The sequence below is a fragment of the Homarus americanus genome, unplaced genomic scaffold, assembly GCF_018991925.1.
Source record: "Homarus americanus isolate GMGI-L3 unplaced genomic scaffold, GMGI_Hamer_2.0 scaffold12662, whole genome shotgun sequence".
Taxonomy (NCBI): Eukaryota; Metazoa; Arthropoda; class Malacostraca; order Decapoda; family Nephropidae; genus Homarus; species Homarus americanus.
Genome location: NW_024748230.1, coordinates 154,065 through 176,614, shown reverse-complemented (window position 1 = coordinate 176,614; position 22,550 = coordinate 154,065). Strand labels below are relative to the sequence as shown.

Below are 22,550 nucleotides of genomic sequence, written 5' to 3'. Positions count from 1 at the left end.
TTCGATGTGCCGTCAGCTTGGTGTCGTAGTTTAAGCGAGAGGTTAAGTTAGTCATCAGTTTTGTGTCTTAAACTAAACAAGACACAGAGTCGACTCGTCTCCTACCTCCAGCTATGGGTGAAATCTAACCTACAAACACATTTCTTACCTTCCAACACGGAGAGACTTCAAAGCTTCGATCATCTCCCCAGAACACCGTCGTCAGCAGGGACTGGTTAACTCTCATCCCCGTCTAGTGCAATCAGCGGCGCGGAAACTCCTTTTATTATACAGACACCTCTTCATCCCGCCGAAACCACAGCTAGTGATGACTGGCTGAGCCTCACCTTCACTCCTTCCCAATCAACGTCGCGGAAACCTCTCTTCTACATATATACACCCAGTATATACATATAATATATGTATCCCATGCGCTTCGTGGTCCTGATAAGAGTAGAAGTCTTACAGGTCTTCGTATATAACCCGCCAAGTACTTCTAATCACAAGGTAATCCATAAAAAGGTCGAGCTTATACCCAAACAAGCGGAGTGTGAGGGTTGCTGGAGGGGCCGCCGTCTCGTAAACCAAGTCATTCATTGGCTGGCCCAGACTTGCCTGCCTTGACTCAGCCAGCGCCTGTGCAATCGAGGAGGCTTTATGAACGCCACCGCTCCAAGCACCAGGTCTCAAACGGGGTCACATATCCTCCTTTATGAAGCTTCCTGTGGGATATATTTCACCTTCGCTTTCACTTACTGCTTTGCTTACCTTAATATCAGTCTCGCTTACCAAAGTTGCTATTTCGCTTGCCTTAATATTTGGCAAGTATATCCCTCGTTAAACCATCTCGTTACCTTACCCTTCCCTCTCGTTTATCTACCTGCCTCGCTCCCTTACCTTCCTTCTACTGTATCTCCCTCGCTTACCTCAATTTCCGCCCCCCTTACCTTAACATATCTTGAAGACGACGTTTAGGAACTGCTTTCCCAAATAGACTACTTCAATCATTACCTTCAATCTCAATTATAGATAGAAAAGTCCTCACTAATAGTCCATATGACGTCAATCAACTTTAGGCTGAGTCAATCAATTCCCATCAACCAACTCAAATATACAACTCATTCTGGTAAATCTTTAATTCAACCATTCAACTGTTAATTATTCACCCAACCAATTCAAACAATTAATGTCGATGATTTGGGCGATACAAACAACCCATTTGGGCAAGTAATTAATTCAACCAATTCGTGTTGATGACTAGTCAACCAATTTACGTTAGTGATTAATTCACGTAAAGCAGTGGAATAATTAGTTCAGTCTATTCAAGCGAAGTGATCAACAGTGAAATAGAGGCTTTGGAGGAGGAGGAGGAGGAGGAGGAGGAGGAGGAGGAGGGAGGAGGAGGAGGAGGAGGAGGAGGATGAGGAGGAGGACGAGGAGCAGAGAGAGGGGAGGAGGAGGAGGAGGAGGGAGGAGGAGGAGGGAGGAGCAGAGAGGAGGAGGAGGAGGAGGAGGAGGAGGAGGAGGAGGAGGAGGAGGGAGGAGGAGAGCAGAGAGAGGGAGGAGGAGGAGGAGGAGGAGAGGAGGAGGAGGAGGAGAGGAGGAGGAGGAGGAGCAGAGAGAGGGAGGAGGAGGAGGAGGAGGAGGAGCAGAGAGAGGGAGGAGGAGGAGCAGAGAGAGGGAGGGAGGAGGAGGAGCTAAGGGCAATGCGACTTTAGGCGATAATAAATAATATAGGTTACCTACTTGGCATGTTAGCCTGCCTCCTCCCTCCCTCCCTCCTGCTGGACTGGCCTTCCCTCCGCACACACATTCACCCTCCTCCCTCCCTCACTCACTCACTAAACTCATTCCCTCCCTTACTACTAAACTCATTCCTCCCTCATCACTAAATTCATTCCCTCCCCTTACTCACTAAACTCATTCCTCCCTTACCACTAAACTCATTCCTCCCTACTCACCAAACTCATTCCCTCCTTACTCACTAAATTCATTCCTCCCTTACTCACTAAACTCATTCCCCTTACTCACTAAACTCATTCCCTCCCTTACTCACTAAACTCATTCCCTCCCTTACTCACTAAACCATTCCCTCCTTACCCACTAAACTCATTCCCTCCTTTACCACTAAACTCATTCCCTCCCTTACTCACTAAACCTATTCCCTCCCTTACTCACTAAACTCATTCCCTCCCTTACTCACTAAACTCATTCCCTCCCTTACTCACTAAACTCATTCCCTCCCTTCCTCTACAACACTCTCTCCCTGGCAAGATATACCCAGAGATATACCCAATCGATGGACGGAGATAAGTGGAAGTATACTGTACCAAGTAACCGCAGTGTGGATATGTCGGATCATTGTGGGTATGTATGGTCCACCGCGGGTAAAGTCGATCCTGTGTGGGTATACGTCAAACCACTCAGGGTACAATCGTGGTGGCCAAGGGGTGGGACGGGGTCTGGCAACAGTGTGTGTGTGTGTGTTCACCGGCAATGACTGGGAGGCTTCATTTGAAGTCCCTCGCGCCAGGTGTCCTCAGGTCCACTCTGTTCTCTCCTCATCCTCCATCCCGCCCCTATCCCACACACACACACCCCCACCCTTCCTCCATCTCCTCCCTATCACACTCTTACTCCATCTCCTCCCTATCCCACACACCACTCCTCCATCTCCTCCTATCCACACACCACTCCTCAACTCCTTCCCATCCCCACGCCCTCCCTCCATCTCCTCCCTATCCACCACTTCCTCCATCTCCTCTATCCCACACCACTCCCTCCATCTCCTCCCTATCCCACACACACACACACCACCTTCCTCCATCTCTCCTATCCCACACACACCCTCCCTCCATCTCCTCCTATCCCACCCCTCTCTCCAACTCCTCCCTATCCCACCACTCCTTCATCTCCTCCCTATCCCACACACCACTCCCTCCAACTCCTCCCTATATCCACACACCACTTCCTCCATCTCCTCCTATCCACACACCACTCCTCCATCTCCTCCCTATCCCACCACCCCTCCCCTCCATCTCCTATCCCACACACCCTCCTCCATCTCCTCCCTATCCCACACACTCTACTCCCATCTCCTCCCTATCCCCACCACCCCTCCCTCCATCTCCTCCCTATCCCACACACCCTCTCTCCAACTCCTCCCTATCCCACACACCCTCCCTCCATCTCCTCCCTATCCCCACACCCCTCTTACTCCATCTCCTCCCTATCCCACACACCCCTCCCCTTCATCTCCTCCCCTATCCCCACACCACTCTCCAACTCCTCCCTATCCCACCACACCCTCCCTTCATCTCCTCCCTATCCCACACCACTCCCTCCAACTCCTCCCCTATCCACACACCACTTCCCTCCATCTCCTCCCTATCCCACACCCTCCCTTCATCCTCCTCCCTATCCCCACACACCCTCCCCTCCATCTCCTCCCTATCCCACACACCACTCCCTCCATCTCCTCCTATCCCACACCACTCTCCAACCTCCCTATCCCCACACCACTTCCTCCATTCCTCCCATCCACACACCACTCCCTCCATCTCCTCCCTATCCCCACACACCCTCCCTCATCTCCTCCCTATCCCACACACACCACTCCCTCCATCTCCTCCCTATCCCACACACACCGCTCCCTCCATCTCCTCCCTATCCCACACACCGCTCCTCCATCTCCTCCCTATCCCCACCACTCCCTCCATCTCCTCCCTATCCCACACACCGCTCCCTCCAACTCCTCTCCATCCACACAACATTCACTCCAGCACGCCCCCCTATCCTCAACTGCCAAACGCCGCCTGTACTCGAACGCGCCTGAAAAGCATACATGAATCTTATTACCACCACGTGTTGAGTTGTGTGGTGGGAATGTGAGGTGGGAGTGAGGTGGGGAGGGTATGGGGGGTGGAGGTAGGAGGCAGGAGGTGAGGAGGGGAGTGGGAGGAGGTAGTGGGAGGGATCAGGAGGGGGAGGATAGGAGGGAGGAGGGGTGGAGGGTAGGAGGAGGGTAGAGGAGTAGGAGGTGGAGTATCTGCTCGACCTCCCTGGTAGTGTCGCCTTCTGTCGCGCCTTACTGCCACCACTACCGCTGTTCCCTCTCTTCCCCCTCGTGTTCCCCTCAGATGCCTGCCAACAACCAAACTCCCACCAATACAACCCATGCCAAGAGGTGGAATTACCATAGCAACGACATCAGTAGCGGTAATAGCAGTGTTAGCAGCAGTAATTAATAATAGGATCAATAGTAATTCCAATATTTAGTGTAATTTTATTTTTTCTCCTAAAGTTTAAGTAAAATATAATGTATAGCTAAAATAAGATGTGTGTGTGTGTGTGTGTGTGTGTGTGTGTGTGTGTGTGTGTGTGTGGGACGGCAGGAGAGGTGGGGAAGGTGTCAACAGCAGCCCTCTACGACCTACACTAACTATTTGGACAACACTCCCTCACACACCAATATTTACCATTATATCTCTCAGGCAAATACAGCAGACTCAACACTGTCCACAAGAGATTTTAAATTCCCAGGAGTGAAAGTAAAGTGCGGGAAGAGGGGGTGTGTTGAGAGGTGAGGGAGAATAGGCTGGGGTGTGGGAAGATGAAGGGTGGGGGGATATGAGATAGGGAGGTGTGGGGTGTAGGAAGGTCAGGGGGAAGGTGGTAGTGAACAGGCCAGGGAGTCACGTGAAGACTTATTGAAGGTGCTGAGAACGAAAACACTTCTTCACAACAAACCCAACATCCATGAGTGATAAATTACATCTTATACAAAAAATCACTCTTATATTTTCAGAGTATAAATAAGACCAAAATCACGAAGAATATTGACCGTTGTGTACCATGACGGTCAACACAAGGCGGTGAGTACAAATATTATCCTTTAACAAACTAGTGGGTAAAAATATTGACTTTTTGCTCTTTATGTCAAGACTTCAACCTAAGAGTTTTACACACACACACACACACACACACACACACACACACTCTGGTCAGACACACGTGGGGGTGGTAGCGTGTTTTAAGTTTTTGTTACGTAAAATAATAATAATAATAAGGAAGCGGGAATTTCTTTTAGTTTCCCTTCAATATTACGTAAATCTTACTTAAATACTACCTCATAAAATTACCTTTAGTTTACCTTATCCTCACGTGAAATCTTACCCAGTTTTCCTTGGAATTTACCTCTACTCTACCTAGAAATCTACCTCAACTCAACCTTGCAAACTTCCTCTATACTCTACCATGAAATCTACCTCTAATCAACCTGACCATCACCCAAATCTCTTACCTGGGGGAGGGGAGGAGAGGGGGGAGGGGAGGAGAGGGGGAGGGGAAGAGAGTTTACCGCCCATATCAACCCAATTTGCAACACGACCCGTTAAGACCAATACAGTCGACCTCATCGGGAGAGATAAATCGAACATCTTGGCAAGTTAATAAAGAAACCCCGGAGCACCGACCAGGTAAAGCTCATCTACTTGTGGGCGAGGTTGTTACTGATTTACATGGCAGGTGTCTAGGCTGTAACTACCTGACATTCGTTAGTGGTGGTGGTAGTTGGCTCGTTATCACCTCGTTGAGAAGCTGACAAGTCGTTCACTGTTCATGTTGGTTAGATTCAACAACAAGGTAAATGGTGGTTAATAAGAGAGAGAGAGAGAGAGAGAGAGAGAGAGAGAGAGAGAGAGAGAGAGAGAGAGAGAGAGAGAGAGAGAGAGAATTCATGGCTTCACTAATTTACATTTCTTAATCATTTAAATAGTTTAAAATGTTATCTCGGGTGAAAAGTACCACACATCTCAACACTCACATCAAGAGGGACACACTAAACCTCCGGACAGTCTGGTTAGAGGGAGTTCAATCTCATTCATAACACTTTATCTAAAATTGAAACTTGTCTATTTTAGTTGTCATTTCTTTAACTATTTCATCTACTTTTTTTCCTTATTTTTAAAGGTCGTGGTTTGGACAGGGTGTGTCAGAAAAATGTATACACACACTGCTCTTAGATTTTTTTGTTATTCGTGGAGGTTGTATGAATGTTTGTCCTTTCATTGTTTTCGTTAATATCTCGTAAGTGCTTGGAGAAAACACTAAAAATAATAATAAAATAATAATAATAATAATAATAATAATAATAATAATAATAATAATAATAATAATGAAACTTTATTTTACCGAAGCCTTATTGAAGCTTTTAAAAAAATTACACATACGATTACCACTGAAGCCCCCCCCCCCCTTATTTTTCCTACACAGTTTCATCTTTCTTTACAAGTCTATCGTCATGGCAACGCAGAGAAAACCTCCGTGAATCCTAAGACGATAGCTTAGGTAACGTAAGCCACCTTCCACACCCATACCAAGACGTGGTAAGTCATGCCCCTCTCCTACGTTTTCCTGTCCTTATAATTCATCTCCCTACTTCCTGTTCTTCTCTCCTCCTCCCTTTCTCTTACCACTCTCCCTAACCACCACCTTGTTTCTTTTTCTTCTTTTCCTCCTTCTCCCCCTTTATCTTTCCCGTCTTTGTCTACCACCGGCTCCCTTTCCCTCTTCTTCCTCTCCTCTACCCTTCCCCCTTCTCCTTTTCCTCCTCCCTTTACCCCCTTCCACTTCTCCTCCCTCTACCCCTTCTTCTCCTCCCCTCCCTTCACCCCCTCCCCTCCTCCCTCTCCCCTCTCCTCCTCCTCCCCTTCTACCCCCTCCTCCCCTCTTCCATCTACTCCTTACCCCTCTCCTCTCCTACCCTCTTTCCTCCCGAGACAGGCGCGGGGGCATCAAAACATAACACATTCAGATCCTCAACCATAACCAACATCAGTAATTATAAAAGTGCCACATATAATGAAGGGTTGCAGCGCCTCACCCGCCTCGCTCGATCACCACCAATAATCACATAAAAGTGTCCGGCCTAGATATTTACTGCAAAGTGCTCAACACATAAACAAGAGAGCGGCTTACCTCCAGTCTGACGGCACCTTAACCCCGGGTCCCCAATGGTAAGCTCAGAAGGGTCGACCATGGTCCACCCCCCTTCCTCTTTTCAGTTTCCTTCTATATCCCCCCCCCTCTCTTGTTCTATATTTGTATACCAATGCCTTACTAAGGAGAGAGTAGGGGGGAGGAGATGTGTTCAGGTCTCTTTTCCATAGTTGCTCTCTCTCTCTCTCTCTCTCTCTCTCTCTCTCTCTCTCTCTCTCTCTCTCTCTCTCTCCACTTAGTTTTCTCTTCTCCCTTCAATTCGCCTGTCTAATAATCGTAAGATCCTTCGACTGTTTCTCTCTCTTTCTCTCTATGATGAGCAACTCCTCTTAGTGTGTGTGTGTGTGTGTGTGTGTGTGTGTGTGTGTGTGTGTGTGTGTAGCAAAACATGTACATTATTTTTATTTGTCGGGCGAATGTAAATTAAATTTTTAATCGCAAGTGAATTAACAACAATACCACATGACACACTAACACCACACGACACACCCCCCATACACTAACACCACATACACACTAACACCACAAGACACACTAACACCATGACACACTAACACCACATGACACACTAACACCACATGACACACTAACACCACATGACACACTAACACCACATGACACACTAACACCACATGACACACTAACACCACATGACACACTAACACCACATGACACACTAACACCACATGACACACTAACACCACATGACACACTAACACCACATGACACACTAACACCACAAGACACACTAACACCACAGACACACTAACACCATGACACACTAACACCACATGACACACTAACACCACCATCACACCTAACACCACATGACACACTAACACCACATGACACACTAACACCACATGACACACTAACACCACATGACACACTAACACCACATGACACACCTAACACCACATGACACACTAACACCACATGACACACTAACACCACATGACACATAACACCACATGACACACTAACACCACATGACACACTAACACCACATGACACACTAACACCACATGACACACTAACACCACATGACACACTAACACCACATGACACACTAACACCACATGACACACTAACACCACATGACACTAACACCACAAGACACACTAACACCACATGACACACTAACACCACATGACACACTAACACCACATGACACACTAACACCACAAAGACACACTAACACCACATGACACACTAACACCACATGACACACTAACACCACATGACACACTAACACCACATGACACACTAACACCACAAGACACACTAACACCACATGACACACTAACACCACATGACACACTAACACCACATGACACACTAACACCACATGACACACTAACACCATGACACACTAACACCACATGACACTAACACCCACATGACACACTAACACCACAAAACACACTAACACCACATGCACACTAACACCACAAGACACACTAACACCACATGACACACTAACACCAGAACACACTAACACCACATGACACACTAACACCACATGACACACTAACACCACATGACACACTAACACCACATGACACACCAACACCACATGACACACTAACACCCATGACACTCATCACTTCCTGGTCCAGCTGGCATAAGAAGGCTCACCAACACTACATATTAAATGAACCCAAAACAGCATGTGGTCGGGAAGGGACTAAACAGCGTTGACACTCTTGACAATTGGGAAGCTGAACGTAATATAAAGTGAGGTGTCAGAGGAGGAAGGAGGGGGACAAGGGTGGGGGGTGGAAAGATGTGGGGGTGAAAGGTGGGGGTAAATGGAGAAGAGGTGGGGGTGATGGTGGAGGAAGGAGAAAGGAGAGAGAGAGGAGGAGGAGGAGGGAAAGAAGGAGATAAAATGGATAGTAGAGGAGTGAATGGGGAGGGTGGAGAGAGGAAGAAGAGGAAGTAAAACATATAAGACAAGGAAGAGAGGTGAAAAATTTGAAACTATTACCCTCCTCCCCACTTCTCTCTTAACAGTACACAGAACAAGGCTACTAACTATCCCTCCCTCCTCCCTCCCTCCTACCCCCCTTCTCCATCCTCCTCCCTCCCTCCCACCCCTCCCTCCACGTGTGATCCAACCCCTCACCCACTACACACAATCATCTGTTGAAAAAAATAATAATTGGCGTTAACACAGCTTTTATTTGTGTCCATAATTGGTAAAGAGGACGGGGTAGGGGAGGGATGGAGGAAGGATGGGGTTGGGGGAGGGATGGAGGAGGAGGGAAGGGATGGGAAGGGGAGGGAGAGGATGGACGAAGAGGGGGGAAGGGAGGAGAGGGGAAGGAGGAGGGAACAGACCCCCCCTAACACCACTTAGCACCACCCGACACATCCCAACACCATCGTAATCGATAATTAATTAATTCACAATAATTGGAGACAAACAAAAAATAATTAATTCCAGACATAAACTAAAGACATATAATTCTAGACATACATGAACAAAACAAAAATAATTCGAGATATTAATAAAAGACAATTAAAAATACAATTAAGAAGACAATAATTAACAAAAATAAAAATAATTTTACGACAAAAGTTAAGGTAGAGTAATTAAGAGACCTCCGGTGCGGTACATAAAATGGACACTTTTATCCCCAGGCGCCATAAATTTCCCTAACTTGTATATACAGCGTGTTGTCGGCAGTAAGGTCTGAAATATTGAGGCCGGGTAACCTGATCATGTTATTTTTTCCCCTAAATGGTGGGAAATAAAGTTAAATCCCTAAATGAGGGGAAATATGAATAAAAATCCCTAAATGATGACAAACTTATGCTAAAATGATGGGAAATATTAATAAAAATCGCTAAATGATGGGAAATATGAATAAAAATCCCCAAATGATGGAAAATACGAATAAAAATCCATAAATGATGGGAAATACGAATAAAATCACCAATAATCCTCTTTTTCCTTCCCATTATTAATATTATTTACAAAATCATTAAACCTTATTTGTGTGTGTGTGTGTGTGTGTGTGTGTGTGTGTGTGTGTGTGTGTGTGTGTGTGTTGTGTGTGTGTGTGTGTGTGTGTGTGTGTGTGTGTGTGTGTGCCTATTGCGTGAGTGGTTGAACCTGTTTGCGTGCGTGTGTATATTTAGTCTTCCTTTCCTTCCGAGAGAAACACACACACACACACACACACACACACACACACACACACACACACACACACACACGACCCTAGGGAAGGATTCAGGGGCTCCTATAACAACTGAGGGGGTGGTAGCCTGTCACCTTTCATTCCCTCTCCTCCTAACTCTCACTCGCTCTTAACTTTCATCTCACCCAACACTCTCTCCCTCTCACCCAACACACTCTCCCCTCTCACCCAACACTCTCTCCCTCTCACCCAACTCTCCCCCTCTCACCCAACCTCTCCCTCTCTCCTCTCCCCTCTCACCCAACACTCTCCCCTCACCCAACACCTCTCCCTCTCACCCAACACTCTCCCCCTCTCCACCCAACCTCTCCCTCTCCTACCTCTCCCCCCTCTCACCCAACACTCTCTCCCTCTCACCCAACCTCTCTCCCTCTCACCCCAACCCACTCTCTCCCTCTCACCCCAACACTCTCCCCCCTCTCCAACCTCTCTCCCTCTCACCCAACACTCTCCCCCTCTCACCCAACCTCCTCCCCCCCCTCTCACCCAACACTCTCTCCCTCTCCCCAACACTCTCCCCTCTCCCCAACCTCTCCCCCCCTCTCTCCTCTCTCCCTCTCACCCAACACTCTCCCCCACTCTCTCACCCTCACTCTCTCCCTCTCCCCCAACTCTCCCCCTCTCACCCCTCTCCCCACTCTCTCTCTCTCTCACCCAACCTCTCCCCTCACCCAACACTCTCTCCCCTCTCCACCCAACACTCTCCCCACTCACTCTCCCCTCTCACCCAACACTCTCTCCCTCTCCCCAACCACTCTCCCCCTCTCACCCAACCTCTCCCTCTCACCCAACACTCTTCCCCACTCTCACCACTCCTCTCTCCCTCTCACCCAACTCTCCCCCTCTCACCCAACACTCTCCCCACTCTCTCACCACTCCTCTCTCCCTCTCACCAACCCCTCTCCCCTCTCACCCAACACTCTCTCCTCTCACCCAACCTCTCCCTCTCTTAACCTCTCCCCCTCTAGCCTCTCTCTCCCTCTCACCCAACCTCTCCCCTCTCACCCAACCTCTCCCCCTCTCACCCAACACTCTCCCCCCTCTCACCCAACACTCTCCCCCTCTCATAACCTCTCCCCCTCTCCCCCTCTCACCCAACCTCCTCTCTCCCCTGTTATCTCTACCGTGCAATATCGTCAGTTAACTCTTTCTTGTTTATTGGGAGTGTAGCTATTTCCTCTTTTTTATTCTTCTCTCTTCTCGCTCTTCCCTGTTTCGCAATACCACTTCTATTGCCGTTCTTCCTCCTCTCTCTCTCTCTCTCCTTTGCAGGTCACGATGAAACACAAGTACCCCAGATCACGAGACACAGGTACCCCTCAGGTCATGAGACACACACAGGCAAACAACTAGGATGACGGAAGGCAGCAGTGTCTCTTCAAATCTGATCAGCTCTTGCGGTCTCACTCCGTTCACATGGTCGTTACCTGTCGGTTTTTCATCGTTTTGTGTTACCGTTCAGGACCACGAGGGCACGGCTGCGGTGGGCAGGAGTGGATGGAGTGGTTAGGGTGTGTGTTTCGATATAGTGTGTTATTGTGTATTTCTAAATCTGTTTAAGATAGTTTAATAAAATAAGAGGGAAGTGGAGAGGGTAGTGTAAGGAGAGAAGATGGGGAGGTAGGAAAGGAGGGATGAGAGGGAAAAGACTTTAGACGGAGGTGAAGGAAGGGGAGGATGTGTGTATATGGTGAGGCCATCAAGGGGTCGCGTGGCCGTGGAGGTGTTGGGGAGATGTAAGGATCAATCCCCATGTGTCGAGGTCCTGACACCCTCAAGCAGTGGGAGTCCCTCTCCCCTGGCGCGCCGTGCACACACACACACACACGGACACACATATGCACACGAACACACATATGCATACGTGCACACAAATCCTCTCTCTCTCTCTCTCTCTCTCTCTCTCTCTCTCTCTCTCTCTCTCTCTCTCTCTCTCTCTCTCTCTCTCTCTCTCTCTCTCTCTCTCTCTCCTCTGCCCTTCCCTCCTGCCTCAAGTGCCAAGCCTCCTTACAACAAGGAATGCGAACGCACACACACACACACACACACACACACACACACACACACACACACACACAAATGGGGTTTCAAATACCCAGGGTCGCGATTTACAGAGACTCCCAAAGTAAATTTTGCTCCCTAACTAGTGCTAAGGGAACGTATCTAATTAAGGTAGAGTCTCAGTGTAATTTTGGAGTCAGTTTGGACGTTACTTTTGTATCTTTTTTTTGTGTGTGTGTGTGTACTACTATCTGAGCTCAGCCATTTCGGTGGATTCCTACGTCTCCAGTTATGGGGAAATATAACGTAGGAACCTTTGGTGACTCGGGATTCTGTTCTATTATTGATGATGATAATAATATAAAAACGACGAGAGGAACAAGAAGAAGAACAACGATGACGAAAAGAAGAGGAGGAGGAGGTAAAGAAGGAAACCGCTTCAGTATTACCTAATGTTGGTTCCTTACACAGTGTGACGTAACAAGTCAAACACCTGGCCACAACCTCCCGCAGCTGTGGGAAGTTTAAAGGCAGGGAGAGGAAGGGGCATCAAAAGGCAGGGGGTATCAAAGGGGAAAGGGAGGTAGGGGATATAACACAGGGGAAGGAAGGGTATAACACAGGGAAAGGGGTAGGGGATATCAGGGGAAGGAATGGTAGGGGAACATAACACCGGGGGGAGGGGTGCAAGGAAGTGGGGAAGTATATGACAAGGAGGGAGGACGGGAGGAAGGGAGGGCGGGAGAGGAAGAAGAGATGATGAACACGACCAAACTGGCTGCACCGTGGAGGCTTCTCATGAAGACCCTTAAGAGTTATGTCCTCTCCAATCAAAACACTTCCTAAGTCACCCTACTCCCTCCCTCTCTGTCGTCTAGCCATTCATCTTTCTAATTCTCTCTCTCTCTCTCTCTCTCCTGCTCTCTCCATCCATCTATCGTTCCAATTCAACCTATATCCTCCTCTAGTGCGACACACACACACACACACACACACACACACACACACACACACACACACACACACACACACACACACACACACACACACACAGCCGCTTGGTACGACAACAAGTTCTGACATGTCGGCTCGCATGCCCTGAACATATACGCAGTCTCTCGGTGGTGTGTGGGTTCATGTAGCTAACAATCAGGTGCACATCCGTGTAGAGACCTCAAGTTAAAAACTGATCCAGCCCAACATGTTACCACCAACACACACCCTCAAACTCCCCCCAGCTCTCCCTCATCCTCCTCCTTCACCCCCTCTGTCACCCCAGCCTCCTCCCTCTACGGCTAATAATATTAACCAAAAAATAAAAATTAAAATCCATCTCCCAAGTTTTCCGTCATTTTATTTTTCATCTCGTTAACCCCACCCCCCCTTCGTTACACTGTCCTCCCCTCCTTCTCCACCTCGTTACAATACCTTCCCCGTCACCCCCCTCCTCCCTCCCTCCCTCCGTCACATGTCGACACACCTCCACCTCCTCTTCCCGTCACACAACCCCTCCCGTCACGCTCCTCTCCCCACATCAAACCCTCCCTAACGTGTATGTCCTCACTCATCCTCCTCCTCTTCTCGTCACGCCCCTCCTCTTCCCGGTCCGCCTCCCATCACGTCTCACACTCTCCCCGTCACGTCAAGCACCCCCTCCTCCTCCCTCTCTGCAGTCACGTCCCTCTCCTGTCATGTCATATTCCCACCGTCACGCCCCAGCCTGTCAAGAGAAGCCGTGACTGTCACTCAGCACCTGGAACGGACCCTCCCTCCAAGAATAACATGACCGTCCCACCAACACTGTACAGTAATGACTCAGGGCAGTGTCGAGAAGCCACCACTAGTCCCCAGATCTCAGAGATATCAACAGAGGGTGTGTGGGATGGAGTCACTGATGTCTTCATATTGACAATAGTGAAGACCCCATTGAGAGCGTCGACATAATCCGGGGTTTGGTAGGACACTGGGGAACATAAGCTGAGACAAGCGAGGGTTAGAGCAGGAGGTCACAACAGCGGAGGTAGAGAGGAGGCCACAACAGAAGTGAGTAAGCAGGAAGACAGCAGTAGGCAATTTATAGAACAGCAATAACATATCACCATCCACCATCTTTCTCTTACACACCACCATCACCACCACCACACCACCACACAACCACAATCAACAATGGGACGCTGTGATCGGAAAAGGGCTGCCAGCGCTGCCCCACGAGTCTTCAGCTGTCAGAAAGTGAGGTTCATCCCTGATTATGTTAACAGCAGGAGGTCAGGTGGGAGGAAGGGAAGGAGGAAAAGAAACATGGAGGGTGAGAGGTTGGAGGGAGAATGGGCTGGAGAGATGGAGGGTGAGAGGTTGGAGGGAGAATGGGCTGGAGAGATGGAGGGTGAGAGGTTGGAGGGAGAATGGGTTGGTGAGATGGAGGGTGAGAGGTTGGAGGTAGAATGGGTTGGTGAGATGGAGGGTGAGAGGTTGGAAGGAGAATGGGCTGGAGAGATGGAGGGTGAGAGGTTGGAGGGAGAATGGGCTGGAGAGATGGAGGGTGAGAGGTTGGAAGGAGAATGGGTGGATAGATGGAGGGTTGGAGAGAGATAGGTTGGATGGAGGTTGGAGAGAGAGAGACTGCCATAAGCTGACCCCAAGGGCTCAGTCACCCGACACCGAGGCAGGCAGAGTTCAGACCCCTCCGCCAACCACTCCGCTTCTCAAACTTAACCCCGAGTACAATGACTTAAACCCCTTGAGTTCATTGATTAAACCCCGAGTACAATGATTTTAATCCCTAGTACAGATCATTTAACCCTTTGAGACCTGAAGTTTAAATCATCACAACCAAAGGAGTTCTCTATCAAAGGGTGAATTTGGTTTTGTATTTTTTCTTAAATATTTTAATAAAGTCAGAGGTCACACAACACAGAAATAAATGGGAGAAAAAAATACTGTATTATATCTATGTTTTCGGTTTATTTTACAAGGTGTGTGTGTGTGTGTGTGTGTGTGTGTGTGTGTGTGTGTGTGTGTGTGTGGTGTGTGTGTGTGTGTGTGTGTGTGTGTGTGTGTGTGTGTTGTGTGTTCCCAAGAATTCGCTTATAATTAGAAAATGTTCATATATTTATTTTCTTTCTCTAAATAAGAATTACCATAAAACTCTTGTCTAGTTTAATTCTCACTACCTATTAGAATTACATCAGAATTACGATACAATACAATAACTTAAATGTATAAATACTCAAAAATAGTGTTATCATGATGGCATTTTTTAATACACTAATACACTAAAATACACAATTAATAAAATATATATATATATAAATAATAAAAAAAAATATATATATATATATATATATATATATATATATATATATATATATATATATATATATTTTCCCTCCGTCAAAGTAAAAATTCTCGACATATTTTCCTACATTGTTGACAAGAGAAATGACAACCAGGTCACACTTTTAAGGTATATATAAAAATGTATATAAACAATAGTAAATATCTGGACGTCATATACTCATTTAAAAAAGAAGAAAGATAATCATTAATAAAATTTCTCCTTCCTTCCTTCCTTCCTTCCTTCATCTCTGCGTCTCCTTCCCCTTCTTCCTCCTCTCTGTATCTTCCTCTCTCTCTGTTTCTCCTTTCTTGCTTCTTACTACCTCTCTCTCTGTCACTCTTTCCTCCTTCTTCCTCCCTCCTCTGTCTGTCTCTCCTTCCCTCCTCCTTCCCAGCCAGCCAATCTGGGTCAAGTCGTCCACTCTAAGGCACACGACGCTTCGCTCACTATAAGATGAAATTTATTGACAAGGTGAAGGTCACAAGTGTTGACGGTCACCAAACTCACCACCATCCTACCTGGCAGATCACCACCACCATCCTACCTGGCAGATCACCATCACCACCACCATCCTACCTGGCAGATCACCATCACCATCACAATCCTACCTGGCAGATCACCACCACTACCACCATCCTACCTGGCAGATCACCATCACCATCCTACCTGGCAGATCACCACCACCATCCTACCTGGCAGATCACCACCACTACCACCATCCTACCTGGCAGATCCCACCACCATCCTACCTGGCAGATCACCACCACTACCACCATCCTACCTGGCAGATCACCACCACCATCACCATCCTACCTGGCAGATCACCACCACCATCCTACCTGGCAGATCACCACCACAATCATACCTGGCAGATCCCACCACTACCACCATCCTACCTGGCAGATCACCACCACCATCCCATCCTACCTGGCAGATCACCACCACCATCCTACCTGGCAGATCACCATCACAATCATACCTGGCAATCACCACCACACCATCACACCTGGCAGATCACCACCACCATCCCCTACCTGGCAGATCACCACCACTCACCATCCTACCTGGCAGATACCATCACAATCATACCTGGCAGATCACCACCACCACCATCCTACCTGGCAGATCACCACCACTACCACCATCCTACCTGGCAGATCACCACCACCATCCTACCTGGCAGATCACCATCACAATCCCTGGCAGATCACCACCACTACCACCATCCTACTGGCAGATCACCACCACCATCCCTACCTGGCAGATCACCACCACTACCATCCCTACCTGGCAGTACCACCACCATCCATCCTACCTGGCAGATCACACACCATCACCATCCTACCTGGCAGATCACCATCACCACCATCCACCACCAGATCCACCACCACCACCATCCCCTGACAGATCCCACCACCATCACCACCATTCTACCTGGCAGATCACCACCACCATCACCACCATCCACACTGGCAGATCACCACCACCATCTTACCTGGCAGATCACCACCACCAACCTAGCCTGGCAGATCACCACCATCCTACCTAGCAGATCACCACCACCACCATCTTACCTGGCAGACCACCACCACCATCCCTGAGATCACCACCACCACCATCCTACCTGGCAGATCACCACCACCACCACCATCCTACCTGGCAGATCACCATCCTACCTGGCAGATCACACCACCATCCTACCTGGCAGATCACCACCATCCTATCCTGGCAGATCACCATCTACCTGGCAGACCACCACCATCCTACCTGGCAGATCACCACCACCATCCCTATCTGGCAGATCACCATCTACCTGGCAGATCCACCATCCTACCTGGCAGATCACCACCACCATCCTACCTAGCAGATCACCACCACCATCCTACCTGGCAGATCACCACCACCATCCTACCTGGCAGATCACCACCATCCTACCTGGCAGACCACCACCACCACCCTACCTGGCATCCCACCACAACTACCTGACAAGTCACCACTAATTACCTGCCATACCACCACTTACCCATAACACACACACAGAAACTAACCACTTACCCCCCCCTCACACACACATAGCTACAGAAAAAAAAACATAACACGGAGAAAACTATCCATCAATCAGGTCAGGATGGGCACACTACCCCAGCAGCCCCTGAATGTAAACTCACCGCTTCAGCAATTTCTATAAGTTTCGGAGACTCGCCCACCAACGCCCCGAGTTCGCCGCCCACTGTGGAAGAGATGACATAACTGTTAGTATATGGCTATCATAATATGGCTCATACAATATGGCTGAGGTAATATGGCACACACAATAGCAGGTAATGACACACACAATATGGCTGGGGCCATGTTGTTAATATGGATGGAACAATATGGCTGAGATAACACGATTAATATAGATGGAATAAAGTTTTCCCCTCCTTACCAGGTCTCTACTTCTATCTCTCCTCTCTCTCTCTCTCCTCTCTCTCTCTCTCTCTCTCTCTCTCTCTCTCTTACCTGGCCAATACAGCCTTAATGGCCCATACATTTACCTGGTGGCGCCGTAAGCACTGGCCAAAATTACCTGCATAAGGGAAGCTTCAGTGCGACTACTGTATTAAACTCTAATGCTGTGTTGAGAGAAGAGAGAGAGAGAGAGAGAGACTGCATATGGTACAATGTATGTGTGTGTGTGTGTGTGTGTGTGTGTGTGTTCGTCCGACAGAGAGCCGAGACGTGAACACATTTCCAATACGAGACAAACTTGCCTGGCCTTCATATAATAGGGGTGAGGGAGAGGGGGGAGCGGGAGAGGGGTGAGGGAGCAGGGGAGGAAGGGGAGTGTGTTGTAGTCCTCTGCCAGATGCCCCAATATACCCCTCTTTGAAGCACCAAATTGGGGTTCCCTATTTTTTTCCTCTGAGTGGGAAGGAGTGGGAAGGGTGATTGTAGCCCTGGGTGTTTATGATGAGAGGCGACTGTCAACCCGTATTGGAGGAGCTTTAGGAGAGGAGGAGGAAGGAGAGAGAGGAGGAAGGAGAGAGGAGGAAGGGGAGAGGAAAAGAAGTGGAGAGGAGGGTAGGGAAAGGGACGGAGGAAGAGGAGAGGACGGTGTGAGGAGGTGAAGGGAGAGGAAGGTGAAGGGAGGGTGGAGGGTGGTGACAATGGGGGTGGTGGAGGGAAAGAGTGGTGGAGAAGGGTGGTGGAGAGAAGGGGATAATGGGAAGGAAGGATAAGGAAAGAGGTAGGGTGGGAAGATGATTTGCAGTGATGGGTCAGGGGGTGAAATGGGGGCATAGTAATCAGTGGGGGAGAGAGATAAAGTGAAAATTAGGAGGAGGTAGAGGAAAAGGAAGAGGATGGAGAAGATGAGGAGGAAGAGGAGGAGGAGACAGAGAGAGAGGAAGAGGAGGAGGCAGGTGCGGAGCTTGAACAAAGACTTGACTAAGTTTTAATGGACTCATCAGAACCCGAAACTGCCCGCAATCACCTGGTCCCCAACCACCTGGTCCATCCCACCACCTGATCCACCCAACCACCTGATCCACCCCACCACCTGATCCACCCAACCACCTGGTCATCCACCACCTCACCCAACCACCTGATCCACCCACCACTGGTCACCTGCACGATCCACACCTGATCCACCCACCACCTGATCCACCCCACCACATCCATCCCACCACCTGATCCACCCAACCACCTGATCCACCCACCCCATCCACCACCTGATCCACCCAACCACCTGATCCACCCCACCACCTGATCCACCCCACCACCTGATCAACCACATTCAGACGACACTGTTTCTAGTATCCCAGCATTTCAGGCAGTACTGCTTCCCGGACACGTATTCCAAGCGGCACTCTTTAATTTACAGGCGCAGGTTGGCTCAGGGTCGAGTCTCGTTCCCCCGCGGCTCAGAGTATCCCTAACCTTTGATGTCGACACCTTGACCGAGGCTGTTACTGGGGTCAAACGAGGCCACAGCTACACCACTCCCAGTTTGTTTCATCTGGTGGCAACACAACACGGTACATCCCTAATCAAGTACCACGCCTGTATGTATGGCGGTGGGAGGTGCAGGGGGCTCTTGTTACCTGTGTTGATGCACCACTCTTACACACAGTACGGTATATTTGCGTAATTAATATACCTGTTATCCACCAATGATCTTTCCACCTGAGTAATCTACTTTAATACACTTGTCAAAAATAAACTTCTCTGACTATCTACATTTCAACATTCTATAATTTCCTGATACACGAACTTTCTGAAAAACACACACTAATAATTCCATTTTTTTTCATAAATATAAAGAACCAATAATCTCACGTAAGTTTTGTTCTATATATCAAGTATAAGATAAATTTCCCTCCTGCAAAAAAAAAAAATAATGACGACATCTTAGCAGTAATGTAAACACGTCCTGACGACCTCCGCGGTGTTGAGGGTGGTGAGGTGCGACACAGGTGAGGATATTACCTGGCCAAGATTGAGTTTTTTTTACTACCTGAAGCTGACTAGTAATATGAAGACTACTACTACCACCATTACTACCACTACTACTACTATTAATAATACTAATAACCTCTGACACACACACACACACACACACACACACACACACACACACACACACACAGTCTTGCTACCACTAACACTATTAAACTGAATTGAAACATTTTATTTAGCCAGAGTTTTACAGATACACAAAGTCCACAACAACAATAATATTGACACGGCTGAGCCTTTTGAGAGCAGCACCACTTTTGGGGGGAAACCAGCAAAGAACAGGGATACAGAGGGGGAAAATAGACCATAAACTGAAACAACAAAGAGCAAGAGAGATTTTAGTTGATGAAAATAGAAACCAACGAGAAATTTGATTAAAAATTAGAATCAAATTAGAAGTTGATGAAGAAAAAGACACAATACTTAAAAATAAATTACAAAAAAATACCGTAAAAAAAATAAGTTAAAAAAATACACTTGAGATTCGACCTTAATTAGACACGTCCACTTAACTCCAGTTAGGGTAAAAGTTAATAAATATTTAATACATTAACCTTATCAAGTGTAAAATGATCGAGTTAAGTTAAGGTGGAATCAGGTATAAATTCTAAGGTTAATTTGTGCCTAATTTTTGTGATTTACTGTAAGTTAAAATTTAAGTTCATTTCTAGATTTTTGAGAATGAGGAATTATTTACTCTATGTACCTTTGAGAATCTAGACAACATCAACATGAAGTTTACTAAAGCCGCTATAGTGTTAACCCGAGGACGCCATATTGTGAACCCGAAGCCGCCATATTGTGAACCCGAAGACGCCATATAGTGAACCCGAAGACGCCATATAGTGAACCCGAAGACGCCATATAGTGAACCCGAAGACGCCATATAGTGAACCCGAAGCCGCCATATAGTGCCCGAAGACGCCATATAGTGAACCGAAGACGCCATATAGTGTAACCAGAAGACGCCATATAGTGAACCCGAAGACGCCTATATAGTGAACCCGAAGACGCCATATAGTGAACCCGAAGACGCCATATTGTAAACCGAAAGCGCCATATTGTAAACCGGTAAAGACATAAGACACAGACTTAAACCATAGAGGCAGAGTTGGTGGATATATAACTGCCTCCACCATTAGCATCCTGATCAAGATGGTCGCCAATATCCCAGGGTAAAAGAATTCTCGATTTACGAAATGGCCAGTATTTTTCACCTCTAAATTCCCCGGAATTAAATTTTCACCCCCCAGAATTACAACTATCATCTATGTAAAACTGAATAAAAGGAGAGATGAGAATTGTCAGCCCAAATACCCAGCTATCGTCTATATACAATATTGGAATATATATTAGGTAAACGAGCCAAGATTTAGCCTCCATCCCACAACACATAGCTATCACCTCAACGCAATATATCCATGAAATAGTAGTATAGTATTCCCCGAGTAAAAGAAAACGAGGTGGGCTCTAACCACAATGAGACCCGTTTAAAGAAATATAAACCCTTTGATAAGTAAGCCACAAGGGTCTGATTCCCGCGATGAGATACATCGCCAGCCATGACGCCGCCACGGTTAATACTCAATTTTTATCTTTATGCCATTGGGAAGTAAAAACGTTTTTCCCTTGTGGGTTGGTGCGTTCCTTGGCTGACACACGACTCTAATTCTTAGGAGAAGGGAGCAGTAAGAGTGTTTTCCCAGGAGGGGTTTGGCACAGATGCCTCATAAGGGGCTCCACGTTTGCTGATACACGACGATTTTAATTCTTGAGTCGGTGAGCAGCAGAAGCTTTTCTTCAGGGGTCTGATGGTCGCCCGTGGCTGACATGTGACTCTAGGTCTTACGCGTGGGTGTAACAAAGACGTTATTCCACTGTCGTTTCTTGGACAGCATTTGGTGAAATGCGACTTGGGGTTCTAGACCAGAGGGAATAAAAGGTCCTTATTCCTCGATGTTCAAGTGTTAGCCGATCTTGATACACGAGTTTAATTCTAAAGTAAAGGGGCAGAGGAGTGCTCGTTCCTCGTGGGCCAGGTGTCCACCCTCTGTTGATACAGCTTTTCCCTTTAGTTCTGGAGAGCTTTAAGAGTGTTCCTCCTCCTGACATTACGGCCGCCTCTGCTGACACAAGACCTTATTTCTTACGCTGTCGAGTAACAAGATCGCTAGTCACCCCAAGGTGTCTGGAGGACCTCGACAAAAAAACGTGATTTTATTTCTTAAAGAAGGAAACAATAAGAGCGTTTTCCCTCCCCACACTGTTGGCGGCGGCACAGATGCTCCGTAAGTAGCTGAGTGTCACACGTGGAGTGAGCCACGAGCGTAATGTGGAATTAGCAGCAGCACACTGGAATCTGGAATTAGCAAGACGCTGGGAATTTACATTGGGGGAATATTGCAGAATCTACCACCAGCGTTATTGGACCAACTGGGAGGAAAAATGAGATGCTTCCACGACACCAGGAGGAGGAGAGGGAAGAAGAGGAGGAGGAGAGGGAAGAAGAGGAGGAGGAGGGGAAG

At 47.7% G+C, this 22,550-nt stretch overlaps 1 protein-coding gene across 1 annotated transcript in view; it reads right to left on the bottom strand.

Annotated features, from left to right (window-relative positions):
• Positions 1-22,550, bottom strand: part of LOC121880225 — a 153,293-nt gene that overhangs the window by 5,201 nt on the left and 125,542 nt on the right. The window contains exon 3 of the mRNA XM_042387385.1: positions 17,694-17,755. Coding sequence (XP_042243319.1) covers positions 17,694-17,755 — 62 coding nt within the window. The remainder of the gene's footprint in view (positions 1-17,693; positions 17,756-22,550) is intronic.